The 15706-nt window shown below is 45.7% G+C and overlaps 2 protein-coding genes across 3 annotated transcripts in view; one reads left to right on the forward strand and one right to left on the reverse strand.

Moving 5' to 3' along the window:
- KIF18A (kinesin family member 18A) overlaps nucleotides 1-1704 on the reverse strand; it is a 41709-nt gene extending 40005 nt beyond the window's left edge. For both annotated transcript variants that reach the window (XM_060275299.1, XM_035117758.2), the window contains exon 1: nucleotides 1597-1704. The gene's annotated coding sequence lies outside the window, so the exon portion shown is untranslated. The remainder of the gene's footprint in view (nucleotides 1-1596) is intronic.
- Nucleotides 1705-3942: 2238 nt separating this feature from the next.
- Nucleotides 3943-15706, forward strand: part of METTL15 (methyltransferase 15, mitochondrial 12S rRNA N4-cytidine) — an 89503-nt gene continuing 77739 nt past the window's right edge. Inside the window, exons 1-2 of the mRNA XM_035117786.2 lie at nucleotides 3943-4036; nucleotides 11913-12232. Of these exons, the coding sequence (XP_034973677.2) occupies nucleotides 11972-12232 (261 nt within the window). The 5' untranslated portion in view covers nucleotides 3943-4036; nucleotides 11913-11971. The remainder of the gene's footprint in view (nucleotides 4037-11912; nucleotides 12233-15706) is intronic.

Consider the following 15706-nt stretch of genomic DNA (forward strand, 5'->3'; position numbering starts at 1 on the left):
AATGCCAACAGCAGTTAGAGGAATACGGTCTGGTAAACTCCATTTGTTGAGAGGAAGTCCTTTGCACTCCACTTTGCTACTCCAAATGTTCCAAATATACACCACAAGATAATGACAATGTTTGTTCTCATAAATACAGCCAATTGAATGTTAATGGATTCCAGAGTCTTGTAGCACCTTAGAAAATAATGAAGTGGATGCTAATTCACAAAAAAAAAATCCCCATAATATATGTGGGAGGTTGCTTCTAGTCAGCCAGCGCTTTCTCTCACTATCATAAATCACTCTCAATAAAGTGAATGCATTGTTATAAATAAGAACAGTGGTGCTCTCTCTTCAAAACCAGACTTTATGCTGTAAGAAAAGTACTGTACTGTAATGGGAAATGGCTCTGGTAAGTGTGGTGTAACTATCATGATAACCTAAGGGACCTCACCTAGTCCTGTATCCTGTTCTCAGGGTGGCCAACCAGATGCCTATGGGAAGCCCGCAAACAGGACATGAACACTACAGCACTGTTCCACTTGTGATTCTCAGCAACTGGTACGCAGAGGCATACCACCTCCGATACTGGAACTAGTGCATAGTCATCATGGTTAATAGACTTGCCTTCCATTAAATTTGTCTAAACCACTTTAAAAGCCATTCAAATTGGGGACCATTGCTGCATATTACATTCGTGAATTCCACAACTTAACTAAGGGGTGTATTCCTTTTGTCTCCTCTCTATATTCCATTGCTAAGCTTCACCACATGGCCCTGGGTTCTAGAGTCATGACTCATTTAATGCATAGTTTTCTACACCTCTATTACGAGCTCCCTCTCTCACATTTTTCCTAAACCTCAAACCCCATAGTTGCAAGCTTTCCTCACAGGAGAGCTGCTCCAGCCCCAGGATCGTTAACGACTGCACCAAATTTGCAAAGATGGTAGCAAGGGCTAAAGACTCACAAAAGGGCAAACAAATCAGGACGCATGCTCAGCAACACAGGTCATCTGGAGGCGACCAGTCTTGAAGGCGTTTACAAAACTCCTTACGCCGCTTCCATGGGATGCTATTGGTTCAATGTTGCCACGCCACGCCCACTGATTTCAACGGGACCGTACCATAGCTGTCAAGTTTCCCCTTTTCTCGCGAGGAAGCCTATTCAGCATAAGGGAATTTCCCTTTAAAAAAGAGAGAACTTTACAGGTATGGACCGTACTCCCACTCCCAAATAAATACGCCGGATGATCCTAACTACATTCTAACTCGAAGCCATCCAGAATTTCCTTCCAACCGTGCGCAGGGGTGCAGACATAAAAGGCAATTTGGGGCGGAGAACTTCCCGATCCACCGTAACTTTCTTTCGATACGGTACTATAAAATCCCTGCAGGGACCTCGGCGAACGAGTGGAATATAAAGTCGCGTGGCTAATAAGCAGCGACCTTCCTGTGCGGTTGCGCTGCAAAAAGAAAGGCAAACACAAGAGCGCAAAACTCCGCCGGAAAGAAAGCAGCCCAGGGCCATCCTCGCTAATGCAGCGAGCTGATCTGGACCCTCTTTCAGCTGAACCGAGCTAGACACCCTAGTATGCGTAAATGGAGAAACTCACCGGGCATCAGGGATCCTGCTTGCTGATCAGCAGCCCGTGCCGCTTCTTCGGGCGTCGCCACCCGCTCGCTCGTTTCAGCGAGCCACCAAATTCAAACCCAAGCAGCCTCTCGTTCCACGGCTTCTGATTGGTTGAGGGCCGCATAACGTCATAAGAGCCGCCACGCTTACGACGCGCCCTCGGATGCATTTTGGTCCTAAGGAGGATCCATCCCTCCGCTTTCAGTCATCTCCTAAACGAGGGCGTAATTCTGGGATTGTGGACGTTCTGCTCAGTTTGGTGGCGCGCATGGAAATAAGGGGGGCGGATATTGTCAGTGAGCGAATGAATGGAGGGCGGGACTCCAGCGAGCGGGTTGGAGGAGAGAGACGCGTATTCAAAGCAGGGGAAAGTCGGGTTCGACTGTTTCTGTGCCGAACTGGTACGAGAAGAAAGAATAGCTGTCAAGTTTTCCCTTTTCTCGCGAGGAAGCCTATTCAGCATAAGGGAATTTCCCTTAAAAAGGGAGAACTTGACAGCTATGGAGAAAGGGATAGTGTCTTTTCAGGAATTGATGAGCACAAACAAGCAGGGAGGTTGCATTTGGCAGGAATAAAGCAACAGCGAAAGTTCCGTGGAGCAGCATTTCGACGTCCCAGTTCAAGTTTCGAATAGAAATACGCTGTCGCGTAGTAGTCGGTGGTCATTTTAAAACATGAACTTGGCTTTAATTGGTTCAACCGCTGATTTTACAGCTATTCTAAACAGTTACGCAGTGACTCAAAAGTAAGCTCAATAAAAATGATCCGACCCCTCCCCCACAAGCGGTCGGGTTGTGCCTCTCCTAGCACAAGCGAGTGACTTGAATTTAAATTATAGCTCTCAACGCCGCAGAGATTAACAGTACACGCGTCTTTTTAGGTGCGCGAGCACTTGAGCCCAGAGCGCAAAGTTTCTGTGCAAGTCTTTAGAAGCGCAAGCAAGTCCTTGAGGTTGCATGGCTGCAAGTGCAATGCGGAGTGAGGGGTAAATTGGACAGGAGACACTAACAGTTCGCTTGAAAGGTTTTTTGTAGCTAAAAAGCAAAACTAGGAGCCTGAGATTGGGAGTTAAGGAATGCTCAGGGATGGGTTTAACTTTTACAAGCCCAGTTGGCTGGAAACTGAACTCCCCCCGCCCCCACCGGCTGCTTTTATGTGGGGCGGGCGATACTGTTTTATAGACTAGAAAGATATACGCCAGCCTTTCTCAAACTGGTGCCCTGTCAGCTGGTTCGAGAAATGCGTATTGCCGCTGAAGTAGTGAATGGGATCAAGAAAAGTGAACGCCCATGAACCTCGCGATTCCTTAGTTTGTTCCATAAATCGCAGTTACGCTGAGCAGTTGTGGTGCTTGTTAAATGTGAAATGAGAAAACATTATTTCACACGATTTGTTTGCTCGTGCGCGTAGCTGTAGAAATACTGAATGAAAAACGTGCGCCCGTTCCGGACGGGATGTTCTACTGGCGGATGTCAGAGGAACCTGTGCGCCTTCGGAAAGATGCTTTTAAAATGTTCTTAAAATAGAACATTTGATGAGCGTATCTGCTGGTGGCTTAAGGTTTGCGGATTGCAACAGATGTGTGTGGTAGAGAAGGACATATGTTAATGCAAGACGAGTAAAGACAGAGCACAGCATATATATACAGTACTGTATATAGCAACTACGTTGGGAAAACGGTCTCTGCTAGGATTATATGGGCTGCGGGAGGTTGTGTGGCGGCCAGCCTGATCGCAAACGGGTTACCTCTTACTACGTAACAAGACACGTATCGAAGTATTGTCGCACCGCAGCATCCCTTGGAACAAACCTGCCCCTTTATCCCTAATTGATGTCTCACAAAAAGATAGTCGCGGTTCTGCCGACGGCGTCTTAATTATTTTGCTTTGGGTCTGACAACCGCGTTGCAAAAAGCGGGGATGTCTACCGGGAGGAAAGGAAATACGGGGCTTTGGGGGAAGGAGGCAGGAAAAAGTCTGCGTAGAGATAATGGAGGGGGCGGTGGAAATCCCGCCAGTCTCGCTGGAGAACCTGCGCATCCCTGCAGTGCATCTGTTGAGTCAGCCCCGCCGCGTTCATCGAGGCCGATTCCGAATCCGTGCGCGCTGTGCACACAACCGTCGCCTTGCAAACCCTGAGCCCGCTTGAAATGAAGGCACTGCAGGCAGGCACAGGCAATGATCGAGCAGCTTTCGAGAGGGGGGCGGGTGCCCAGTACCGTATTTGTGGGGGGTGGGGAGAAGGAAGTGGGTGGGATGGGAGAAGCCCTCTCACCGCGTTGCTGCAAAGGAGGCGCGGGCTCTGAGAGCGGAACTCAAATCCGCAGCGCCTTGTTGCAGGGAGGAAGCCTTTTGGCAGCGCTCCTGACGCTGTAGGCTGTGCGAGGAGGAGCGTGGGGGGCAGCGGCCTCGTCGAGCGCTGTGAGTAGTAGGGTTCCGCCGCAGAGCTAGTGTCCCCATGCGCCGGGACGGGGGTGGAGAGGCGAGCTGTGAGGGAGGGGAAAGCTCGTGCTGTTCTCCGGATGCGCACACTTCGGAAGCCTTGCTCCCCCCCTTCCTAGGTCCACAGTGGACCCCTACCTTCCTTGTCTCTCTCCTACCCACAAGGGAGTTCACCCGTTGCTAAGGTAATAGAGGTGGTGGCCAGACATTACTCCTCGTCCTCACGCCACACCCCCCCACCTCTTGCAGTGAGTAACCTCGGACATGTACCCCCCCCCCTTCCACGTGTAAGCGAAATGACTCCTTGTCTGGAGCCTGCGAAGAGCAATCGCGACATCAAACGCTCCTTTAAAAATAACGCGAGGTGTAGAAGAACGAATTATTGTGCCAACATGGCTCTTGAGGCTCTAGCTTGCTTTTCATTGTGTGGCATTTCTTGTGTTAATGCACACCGTTCTCGACTATGTATGCGGTAAAGCAGGTTAGTAGTCCATCTTGAGTGGAATGAATATGAATTTTTTTTTACCTTGTGGCTTAAAAAAGGTTAACACAATCAACTCTTGTGACAGCGCAAACAACTAATAATTATTGAATAATTCCCATACACACATACAGTAATTAATATGACCCAGTCCTAACCAGTTGAATACATGGTATAGTGCTAGTTAACATTTGCTAGTCAAATAGTAGATTGAGATTTGGATTTATTTTCCCACTTATCTCTGATGTCATGTCTGTCCACTTTCTTCTTTTTTTGTTCTGCCCCTTAAGTAAATATCAACTTTTCAAAACCCAAATTTTCCCACTTGCTTTTTTCAAACAATCTGTGTGCCCGACAAATCTCATTTCTTTTTTGATAGTTAGAAGCTTGGTGGATCAGGAGAATGCTGTAGACGTAGTGTATCTTGACTTCAGTACTGTAAGACTTTTGACAAAGTCTCCCATGGTATTGCGCAGAAGCTGGTAAAATGTGGGCTGAATGAGGTAACTGTTAGGTGGATTTGTAGCTGGTTGACCAAACCCAGAGAGTGCTCATTAATGGTTCCTCGTCATCCTGCAAAAAAGTGCTAAGTGGAGTTCTGCAGTGTTCTGTCCTGGGTCTGTTGTTTTTCAACATCTTTATAAATGACTTGAATGAAGGAATTGAGGACACACTCATCAAAGTTGCAGATGACACCAAACTGGGAGGGATAGCCAATGCCACAGAAGACAAAATCAGAATTCAAGATGGCCTTAATAGATTGGAGAACTGGGCCAAACCTAACAAAATGAATTTCACGAGTGACATATGTAAGGTTCTGCATTTAGGCAGGAAGAACCAGCTGCACTAATAAAACATTGCCAGTAGTATATGTGAAAAGAATCTAGGGGTCATAGTGGACCACAAGCTTAACATAAGTCAACAGTGATGCAGCCCAAAAAACCCTAAGGCTATTCTAGGCTGCATCAACAGAAGTATAGTCTCACAACCAAGGGTAGTAATAGGACCACTTTATTATGCCTTGGTCAGACCACACCTAGAATTTTGTGTTCAATTCTGGGTGCCACAATTTAAGAAGGATATTGACAAGCTGGAATGTGTGCAGAGGGTGCGACCAAGATGATCAAGGGTCTGGAAACCAAGCCTTATAAGGCTTGTTGCTTATAAGGCTTGAATGGTTGATGAAGTTGGATACATTTAGCCTGGTACAGAGGAGACTGCTTTCACTGTTTTCTCTGACAATAGGAACTTGCATTACATACTACTACCCCCCTTGTTGGATTCAGATCTGGTTCTGACTCAAGGTTAGCCATATTTCAATGTTTATCCTCAAATAAAGTTCAGAACCATTGTTCGGTTAGCATTCCACCTGATGTCACTTTCATTTGGAGGGCTCTCACACTCCTTAATTGTTCATGCTCCTGCATATTTGTTCATGCTTCCTATATTTGTCATCCTTGCTTCTGTGCTACTCTTTGATGCCAAGGACTTTTGTCTCATTGGCTGCTGGTGTAGACAAAGTCAACTAGTCCCCAAAGAATACTTTTTCAACTTGTGCTAGAGATTCTGTGCCAGGTCCTTCAAGTGTGTTATCTCTGCCTGCAGTGTTTTGTTAGCATCTCTTTTCTTCTGAGCTAAGTAGCCTACTGATGATGAGCTTCCATTAGGGTACGCACACCTGATACTTCAGAGAGCAGGTTTGGAAAGCCTGGAAGCTGTTGATCAGGGATCAGCAAGGTTTATCTTGCCTGGGCCAGATTGGTCCCCTGTGGGCTGGTTCGCGCGTGCGCAGACGCGATTTCCAGCGCTGCGGAAGCGAGTGCCCATGCTGCGCTGTTTAGCACAGCGCATGAGTGGGCAGCTCAGTTCAGGGGCGGCTCATGGGCCGGTCACACAACCTCCACGGGCCGCTTCTGGCCCATGGGCCTTAGGTTGCTGACCCCTGCTGTAGATGATCCTTCCTGAGCATTTTCTGTGTGTACCCCTGGGCTCTCCAATGTCTGCATCCTGTTCTCAGACTCCTTGTCCAAAGGCAAAATATAATTCTCCAATCTGCATCTTCTTGCTATGTGCCCCACAATACTATATATTCTCTAAATACGGTAGATGTGAGCTTGTGTCCTCCAACTCACTTCCTCCTTTAGCCTCTCACAGTACCCTGGCACATGACCAAACATACAAACACACAAGCAAGCTTCCAAACAGCTCAGGCAAACAACCAGCCTTAATCCTAAAGACATAAGCTGACTCTTCTAAATATTGGCAGCTGGTGCAGTTGTTTGAGCAAAGGTGTAACATGCATATGGTTGGCTGCATCACTCAGCAACCCAACTTCTACATTAACTACAATTTCCAGACCTGCCTTAGAGAAGCCTCACACAAAGTGCATAATAGCACAGCCCTATGATATGAATTTATCAACACAGATACTGTCCGGTGAAGTAAAGCCAAGCTTTATGTGAGTTTATTTCCTCACTGCTGTTCTGTAGGATTCCAGCTTATTTGCATGTATTGTCAGAGTTATACTTCTTCTGTAAGCCTCAAAACATTTTTTCAAGTGTAAAGACCTCTGTTCAAAATGAAGGAACCTGCTGTATTCCAGTTATAATATACTGCCTGACTTCCATCTGTTCCCAACAACAGTGGTACCTCTGGTTATGAACTTAATTCTTTCTGGAGGTCCGTTCTTAAGCTGAAACCGTTCTTATCCTGAGGTGCGCTTTTGCTAATGGGGTTTCCCGCTGCGCGCACGCCTCCTGTTCACATTCCAGGAGCCGCTACTTCCAGGTTAGCAGAGCTCGTAACCTGAAGCGTTCGTAACCAGAGGTACCACTGTATATATTTTGATTCTAAGTCTGCAGTCATGTGTATACATACTTGAGAGTGTGCTCTACTAAACTTAGTGGAACTCATTTTGCCCTGCATTCTATGATCTCATAGCAGTCAGCATTGTATTGAATTGTGCTTCCGGATAGCAGGATAGCTACTGAGGGGAAATCCTTGCAGCCGCAAAGAAGAAGGATACAAGAGATGCTATGAGGTCTGACACTGCTGTGACAAATGTATTGGAGAACTGGAAGGAAATTATTTCCTTGCACCTGTAGCAGAAATGTGGACAATCCATCTGTTTCCCCCAAGGCCTCTTCAGCAGTCACTGGGCTGTCATGCCATTCTCTTTTCAGCAGCCCTCTATTAGTGTCCCTGATCTCCATAGGTTCCTTGTGGCTATTCCTGCACTTTTCTTGCTACCACCTTATTTTAACATTTTCAACAGACATTTGCTCCTTTTCCATTCAGCTTCTGTATTCTTGCACACTCTTGTGTTCCCTTGAGGGTTTTACTGTCGGGGAAGCTGTAGACTGCAATCCAACAATTCAATTCAATTTAAGCCCATTTTTTATTCTAATTGTTGATATACTACCTTTAAAAATATTTCTCTCTAAGGTGGCTCACAGAATAAAAATAACAGAAAGAGTAACAAAACCACCAAACAACACTGCAAAAGCACAAAAAGATACTCAGAAAAATCCTTGTACAATAAAAAAAAACCTTCCAAAGACTGCTTGTGATGAGAAAGAGCCTGAAGATGTAGCTGCCTAGGAAGGCAGTTGCACATTTGGAAGACCCTGCCAATGTAATCTTTACTAATGGAGGGGGGGGCAGAAAGCAGAGGACTGCAGATGCTGATCTTAGGGCTCAGTTAGTTTGATATGGATGGACCCTTCGGATAACCTGGTAGTAGATCATTTAACACTTTAGAGTTTGACACCAGCACTTTAAATTGAGTCTAGAAACAAACTTCAAACTGTTACTCATAATCCTCCTCCTACAAACATTTTGGCAGTCTCATTTTTCATCAGTTTCCAAACTGCGTTTAAAGGCAGCTTTTGTAGACAGCATTATATAGTCCTGCCTAGATCTAACTAGTGCATGGATGACTGAGGCTAGCTGGATTGTTGCTGGTGAACCATCTGCAGCTGGTAAAAGCATTCATAGTTACTGATGTAACCTGAGCATTCAGTGATAATGTTGGATCCAGTAGGACTTTTATACTCTATACTTGATTCTTAAGAACATAAGAAGAGCCTGCTGGATCTGGCCTACTCTATGAGAGTGTTAACTCCATCCAAAACAGATTGTATATCTATGTCCAGATCCACAAAACTTCTAGTCACTGTGAATTTTCACCTGCATCTACACTAGAACTGTCCCTAGACACTGACTCAGGGTTTCCATAGTATCCCTGGGGTTGGCTGGTAGAAGCAAGAGATAAATGGATGGTCTTTCCCAGTAGTATGATGTCGAAGTGAAATAACATGGATGACAATATAATCGGAAGGCATGGTATTGGACAGCAGTTGCATGAGTCCCTTGGCGCTTTCTGGGGTAGCAGATTCGGGAGAAAGACATGGAGGGAGATGACGAATGGGAGGCTAATGACATGGCCCAGAAAAGTATCATAGCTGATGGTATTGGAAAACACAAGAGAATCAATAGGGTTGCGTTTCACCCTCCTGGTGCATGTCATTATCAGGGTGAACAAGGTCCTGAAATTAGATTGAAACTAGTCTGGAACTAGTGGAAGTGATGATATTCCAGCTGAACTATTTAAAATTTTAAAAGATGATGCTGTTAAGGTGCTACACCCAATATGCCAGCAAGTTTGGAAAACTCAGCAATGGCCAGAGGATTGGAGAAGATCAGTCTACATCCCAATTCCAAAGAATTCTCCAACTACCACACAATTGTGCTCATTTCACACGCTAGCAAGGTTATGCTTAAAATTCTACAAGGCAGGCTTAGGCAGTATGTGGACCAAGAACTCCCAGAAGTGCAAGCTGGATTTCGAAAGGGCAGAGGAACCAGAGACCAAATAGCAAACATGCGCTGGATTATGGAGAAAGCTAGAGAGTTCCAGAAAAACGTCTACTTCTGCTTCATTGACTATGCAAAAGCCTTTGACTGTGTCGACCACAGCAAACTATGGCAAGTTCTTAAAGAAATGGGAGTGCCTGATCACCTCATCTGTCTCCTGAGAAATCTCTATGTGGGACAAGAAGCTACAGTTAGAACTGGATATGGAACAACTGAGTGGTTCAAAATTGGGAAAGGAGTACGACAAGGTTGTATATTGTCTCCCTGCTTATTTAACTTATATGCAGAATTCATCATGCGAAAGGCTGGACTAGATGAATCCCAAGCCGGAATTAAGATTGCCGGAAGAAATATCAACAACCTCAGATATGCAGATGACACAACCTTGATGGCAGAAAGCGAGGAGGAATTAAAGAACCTTTTAATGAGGGTGAAAGAGGAGAGCGCAAAATATGGTCTGAAGCTCAACATCAAAAAAACCAAGATCATGGCCACTGGTCCCATCACCTCCTGGCAAATAGAAGGGGAAGAAATGGAGGCAGTGAGAGATTTTACCTTCTTGGGCTCCTTGATCACTGCAGATGGTGACAGCAGTCACGAAATTAAAAGACGCCTGCTTCTTGGGAGAAAAGCAATGACAAACCTAGACAGCATCTTAAAAAGCAGAGACATCACCTTGCCGACAAAGGTCCGTATAGTTAAAGCTATGGTTTTCCCAGTAGTGATGTATGGAAGTGAGAGCTGGACCATAAAGAAGGCTGATCGCCGAAGAATTGATGCTTTTGAATTATGGTGCTGGAGGAGACTCTTGAGAGTCCCATGGACTGCAAGAAGATCAAACCTATCCATTCTTAAGGAAATCAGCCCTGAGTGCTCCCTGGAAGGACAGATCGTGAAGCTGAGGCTCCAATACTTTGGCCACCTCATGAGAAGAGAAGAATCCCTGGAAAAGACCCTGATGTTGGGAAAGATTGAGGGCACTAGGAGAAGGGGACGTCAGAGGACAAGATGGTTGGACAGTGTTCTCGAAGCTATGAACATGAGTCTGACCAAACTGCGGGAGGCAGTGGAAGACAGGAGTGCCTGGCGTGCTATGGTCCATGGGGTCACGAAGAGTCGGACACGACTAAACGACTAAACAACAACAGTCTGGAATAGACTAAATAATCAGCATCATCCTGAGTTGAGCTGCTACTACCCACTCCAAAACTTTTCCCCAAAGTGGCATGTTTTACAGTGGGCAATATTGCTCAAATCCACTAGATTAGGATAGATTCCTCTGAGGCAAATATGCCTTAAAAAACAAAACAAAAAACATGCAACACAGAGGGCATTATTAATTAATTGAATTTATATACTGCCCTATATCAGAGGTCTCAGAGTGGCATCTCATCATCTGAAGCATAGCCACCTCATAAACCCATTTAAGATGTTGTATATATCAGCTGGCCAGGTACAGTCGTACCTTAGTTCTCAAATGTCTTGCGACTCGAACGTTTTGGCTCCCGAACGCCACAAACCCAGAAGTGAGTGTTCCCGTTTGCAAATGTTCTTTGGAACCCAAAAGTCTGACACAGCTTCTGCTTGAATGCAGGAAGCTCCTGCAGCCAATCAGAAGCCATGCCTTGGTTTTCAAATGTTTTTGAAAGTCGAACGGACTTCCAGAACGGATTCCATTCGAGAACCAAGGTACGACTCTAGTAGGTTTCAAATGTTGAAGCAGTCAGTTCATATTCTCAAGCTGCATGAAGAATCTCATCTCTAAAAGAATATTCATGTATTGCTACCATGATGTAGGTTGAGAACAAGAATGTACAATGAAATGTTCATGTAGCACACAGGCAATGCTATGGAATTGCAACCATAGTATACGCTCCATATTTTTCTCCATGATAATGTCTGCCTTCTATTTATAAGCTTCTTCCTGGAAAGGCATATTATTATATACTTAATAGTATTTTGCAGAGTAAATTCTTAGCTCATTTTTGCTAACACCAACTCTGAGGTAGAATATAGGCTAAGAGACAGTGATTTTCCCAGAGCAAGTCAGTGAACTTGATGAATGAATCAGACTGCGAAGCTGGGTTTCTGTTATCCAAGCATCATGTTCTGGCTACTGCTCGAAACTGAGCCAATTATGGTTGAATCTTTTTGAACTAGGAGCGGTTTGGGTGTCCCCAATCTACACTGTGTTCAATGAGGCATACATGTCAATATGGTTTATATTTGAATAGATCTGTGATTGAGAACAGTTGAAATTGTAACAGATGCTCAGGTTGTAAAGTTATGCTAGTGGCGTACTTGCAAGTACTAGAGTTGGCCAAATACAATAGCATCATTAGTGGCATATGTTAAATAGCATCGTGCAACATTTACTGGCACTGAAATCTTTTTGTGCTGATTAGTAAAACAAATTACTATTGCTTTTATACAGTTCTTCTTTTAATACAAGCCATTTTAAAAATGTTAATTTTGACTTCTAATATGTTTCTCCCCCAGGTTGGCTTCTTTGTTTTATTATTTTTATACCCTGCCCTTCAATCAAACTTGCCTACAATATGCACCAGCTGCTGTATTTTTGCAAGACCTGCAACCGATTTCCTTTTCACTGTTTAGTTAGATCTAGCCCAAATTGCTTAGGTACATGGGCAAAAAATATACACTCTTCATTAACCCGCAAATGTGAAACTGAAGAAAAATTGCATTTGCATGGTGATGAATACTTAAATGGCCGAGTAGACAATGAAGACTATCAACAACGGCATATACCAGTTATGGTTGAGGAAGTTGTTAATTTTTTAGCGCCACGTAAAGGACAGGTAAGTTGAAATTTATTTTCAAAGTAGATTGTATAATAATAAAGAATTGCAAATTTTATTTTACAGCTAGAGTAAATTATAGATGAAATTGTTCTGTAATTTATGTCCTTGAAGATTCTCTATTGTACTGAACTGATTTGTGATTGACTTGAATGTATTTTGCTTACTACAACAATGTTGTTGTTGTTAATGATGATGATCGTGGTAAGATAATACAGTACTTCTCTATTTCTATATGAAACTGACTGGAGGGGAGGCCACAGGATCTAGCATGAGGTGCAAGTGAAAAGTTGTCAAAAAGTCCAACATGGTCATAATATCAGAAGTCATAAAAAGGGTGAGCAAGATCAATAGGGAAACATCTCCCGTGTATATTTCAGAATAGAGATCTACCAGAGCGGTCAAAACTATATCCATCCCATATCCAAATTGGAAACCAAATGGACAAAGATCAAGGAAGGATTTTTTAAATCTAGGAATGCCTACAGCCTTTCTGCCACCACATGTTGCACGACTTTTTCCCAAAAGAAATGTTGTATGTGGACTTAAACCTGGCCAGGCTATCTCTGTCTGAAGATTTAAAAAGTGGGCAGATCATCACCTCTTAGTACAGGAGAAATCCTACGCTCATCAAGAGAGGCATTAATTTTCGTGGCCCACCAAGTTCTTCCTTGCTAGCCTTCACCACCACAGATGGCCAGGCTCCACATTACCTTTGGTAGATCTCATAGAACCCTATCTACATCCTTGAGGATGACCAGGGCATATTCCTTGAAGAATTTTCAACAATTGATTCTGACACCTCCATATATAATGTCATCCAATTTGGACCCCCCTCCAAGCATTCCAGGTTCTTACAAGATCTATAAGCCTTCAGCTGGCCTACAAGACAAAAAAACAAAAACAAAAAAACCTTGAAAGGATTTCTGAAGAAAGAGTGAGCTTGCAGTGAAGCTGAACAAACTTTGTGTTGGTCTTTAATGAGGTAGACTTGGCATAGTTGGGCTTCCAAAAGGCTTTTGAACATTAAACACACACACTGAAAAGTCCTGTGATAATCTGTGTATTAACATAGCATCTCTAACTATACACAGATATCAGAAAATCTATTTCTTAAGACGTTCCTGTATGAATTTTTGATTATTATTACTATTATTATTATTATTTTGTTCTATGTTGCATTAGATGCTACAGGTTCCAGTGAGACTTCTGATAGTTACGACAATTCAGAATTGTGCAGCTTGTTTATTGTCCCTAATAATGAAATTCTGTGCATGCCTGCTTATAAGAAAGTCTTGGGGTGCAGGTGGCGCTGTGGTCTAAACCACTGCGCTTCTTGGGCTTGCTGATCAGAAGTTTGGTGGTTCGAATCCACACAATGGTGGTGAGCTCTCGTTGCCCTGTCCCAGCTTCTGCCAACCTACTTCGAAAGCATACTGGTGCAAATACAGTGGTGCCTCGCTAGACGAAATTAATTCGTTCCAGGACTCAATTCGTCCTACGAAAATTTCGTCTAGCGAGGCACCGTTTCCCATAGGAATGCATTAAAAGTCAATTAATGTGTTCCTATGGGCTCGGGGGGAACTGGTGGCAGAGGCGGCGCTTGTTCTCTTGGCTCGGGGAAGGCAGGCAGGCGCTTCCCCGAGCCAAGAGAGCAAGCGGCGCTGCTGCCAACGACAGAGCCGGATCGGACGAAGCTTCAGAAGCTTCGTCGGATCCGGGTCTGTCAGGCGGGGTGGGGCAAAGGAGAAGGAACGATCCTGCGCCTTTCCCCCACCTCTGCCAAGCCCCATGTCGGCGAGAAGCGGCGGCGGGGGAAGACGTTCCCCCGCCGCCGTGTCTTGCCTGCCTCCCCCGACATGGAGTGCGGCTTCGGACACCTCCGAAACCGCGCTCCATGCCGGCTGTGCGCGGCAAGACGCGGTGGCGGATGAAGACGTTTCCCCGCCGCCGCGTCTTGCCTGCCTCCCCCGACACGGAAGGCAACTTGGGACGTCTCTGAAGTTGCCTTCCGTGTCGGGGGAGGCAGGTGGGAGGCGGCGGAGGGTGACGGAGGCGAAGCGCGCCGATGGGGGGACGTTATGCCGCCTGCCTTCCCCTTGGCTTGGGGGAGGCGGCTGTGCGCTTTCTCGGCGAAGACAAGCGGGCGGGATAGGTGTCCCCCGCTTGCCTTCACCGAGAAAGCCGGGTGCCTTCTCAGGGAATGCAAGCGGGGGACACCTAGCCCGCCCGCTTGCGTTCCGGACGTCTCTGAACTTGCCTTCCGTGTCGGGGAGGCAGGTGGGAGGCGGCGAGGGAGACCCCCGCCGCCTCCCACCTGTCTCCCCCAACACGGAAGGCAACTTCGGACGTCTCTGAACTTGCCTTCCATGTCGGGGAGGCAGGTGGGAGGCGGCGAGGGAGACCCCCGCCGCCTCCCGCCTGCCTCCCCCTACACGGAAGGCAACTTCGGACGTCTCTGAACTTGCCTTCCATGTCGGGGGAGGCAGGCGGGAGGCGGCGGTGTTCCCCTTTCGCTAGATGAATGCCCCGAGTTTCTGATCAGAGATTTTTATGGCTACTTTCGCAAGACGAAGCGGTGGCCATAGAAAACCTCGTCGTATAGCGAGGCAACCTCTGATCAGAAAATCCTTTCGTTAAGCGGAATTTTCGTCTAGCAGGGCATTCGTCTAGCGAGGCACCACTGTATATAAATAGGTGCTGCTGTGGTGGGAAGGTACAGTAATACCTACGCGAACGTCCGCCCTGTCAACCGTCCATTTTCTAAATGTCCGTGGCAAACCTGGAAGTACTGGAATGGGTTACTTCCGGGTTTGCCGTATGCACAGAAGTGCAAACCGCTCCTTGTGTGTGTGCATAGCGGCGCTTTGTCAAGCATCCCTTTCGTTGAGCTCCAGAACAGATCCCAGACTCAAAACAAGGTACCACTGTAATTGGTATTTCCATGTGCCCTGGCACTGGTCACAGTGTTCCGTTGCTCCAGAAGCGGTGTAGTCATGCTGTCCACATGACCCAGAAAGCAGTCTGTGGACAAACACCTCCCTTGACTTGAAAAGCAAGATGAGCGCCACACCCCATAGTTGCCTCTGACTGGACTTAACCATCCAGGGGTCCTTTACCTTTACCTTTTTTTATCTATAAGAAAGTAAAGTTCAGTGTACTTACTCTCAGGTAAATGTGTATAGATTTCAGGCCAAGTTAACTGCAAGTTTCAGAGCAGGCATCCCCAAACTGCGGCCCTCCAGATGTTTGGCCTACAACTCCCATGATCCCTAGCTAACAGGACCAGTGGTCAGGGATTATGGGGATTGTAGTCCAAAACATCTGGAGGGCCGAAGTTTGGGGATGCCTGTTTCAGAGTGAAAACACGAATGATTATAAATACTTGCACCATATGGTTTTTAATAATAATAATAATAATAATAATAATAATAATAATAATAATAATAATAATGGGATTTGGGTTAGAAAAAT

Source organism: Zootoca vivipara, chromosome 1, assembly GCF_963506605.1.
Source record: "Zootoca vivipara chromosome 1, rZooViv1.1, whole genome shotgun sequence".
Classification (NCBI taxonomy): Eukaryota; Metazoa; Chordata; class Lepidosauria; order Squamata; family Lacertidae; genus Zootoca; species Zootoca vivipara.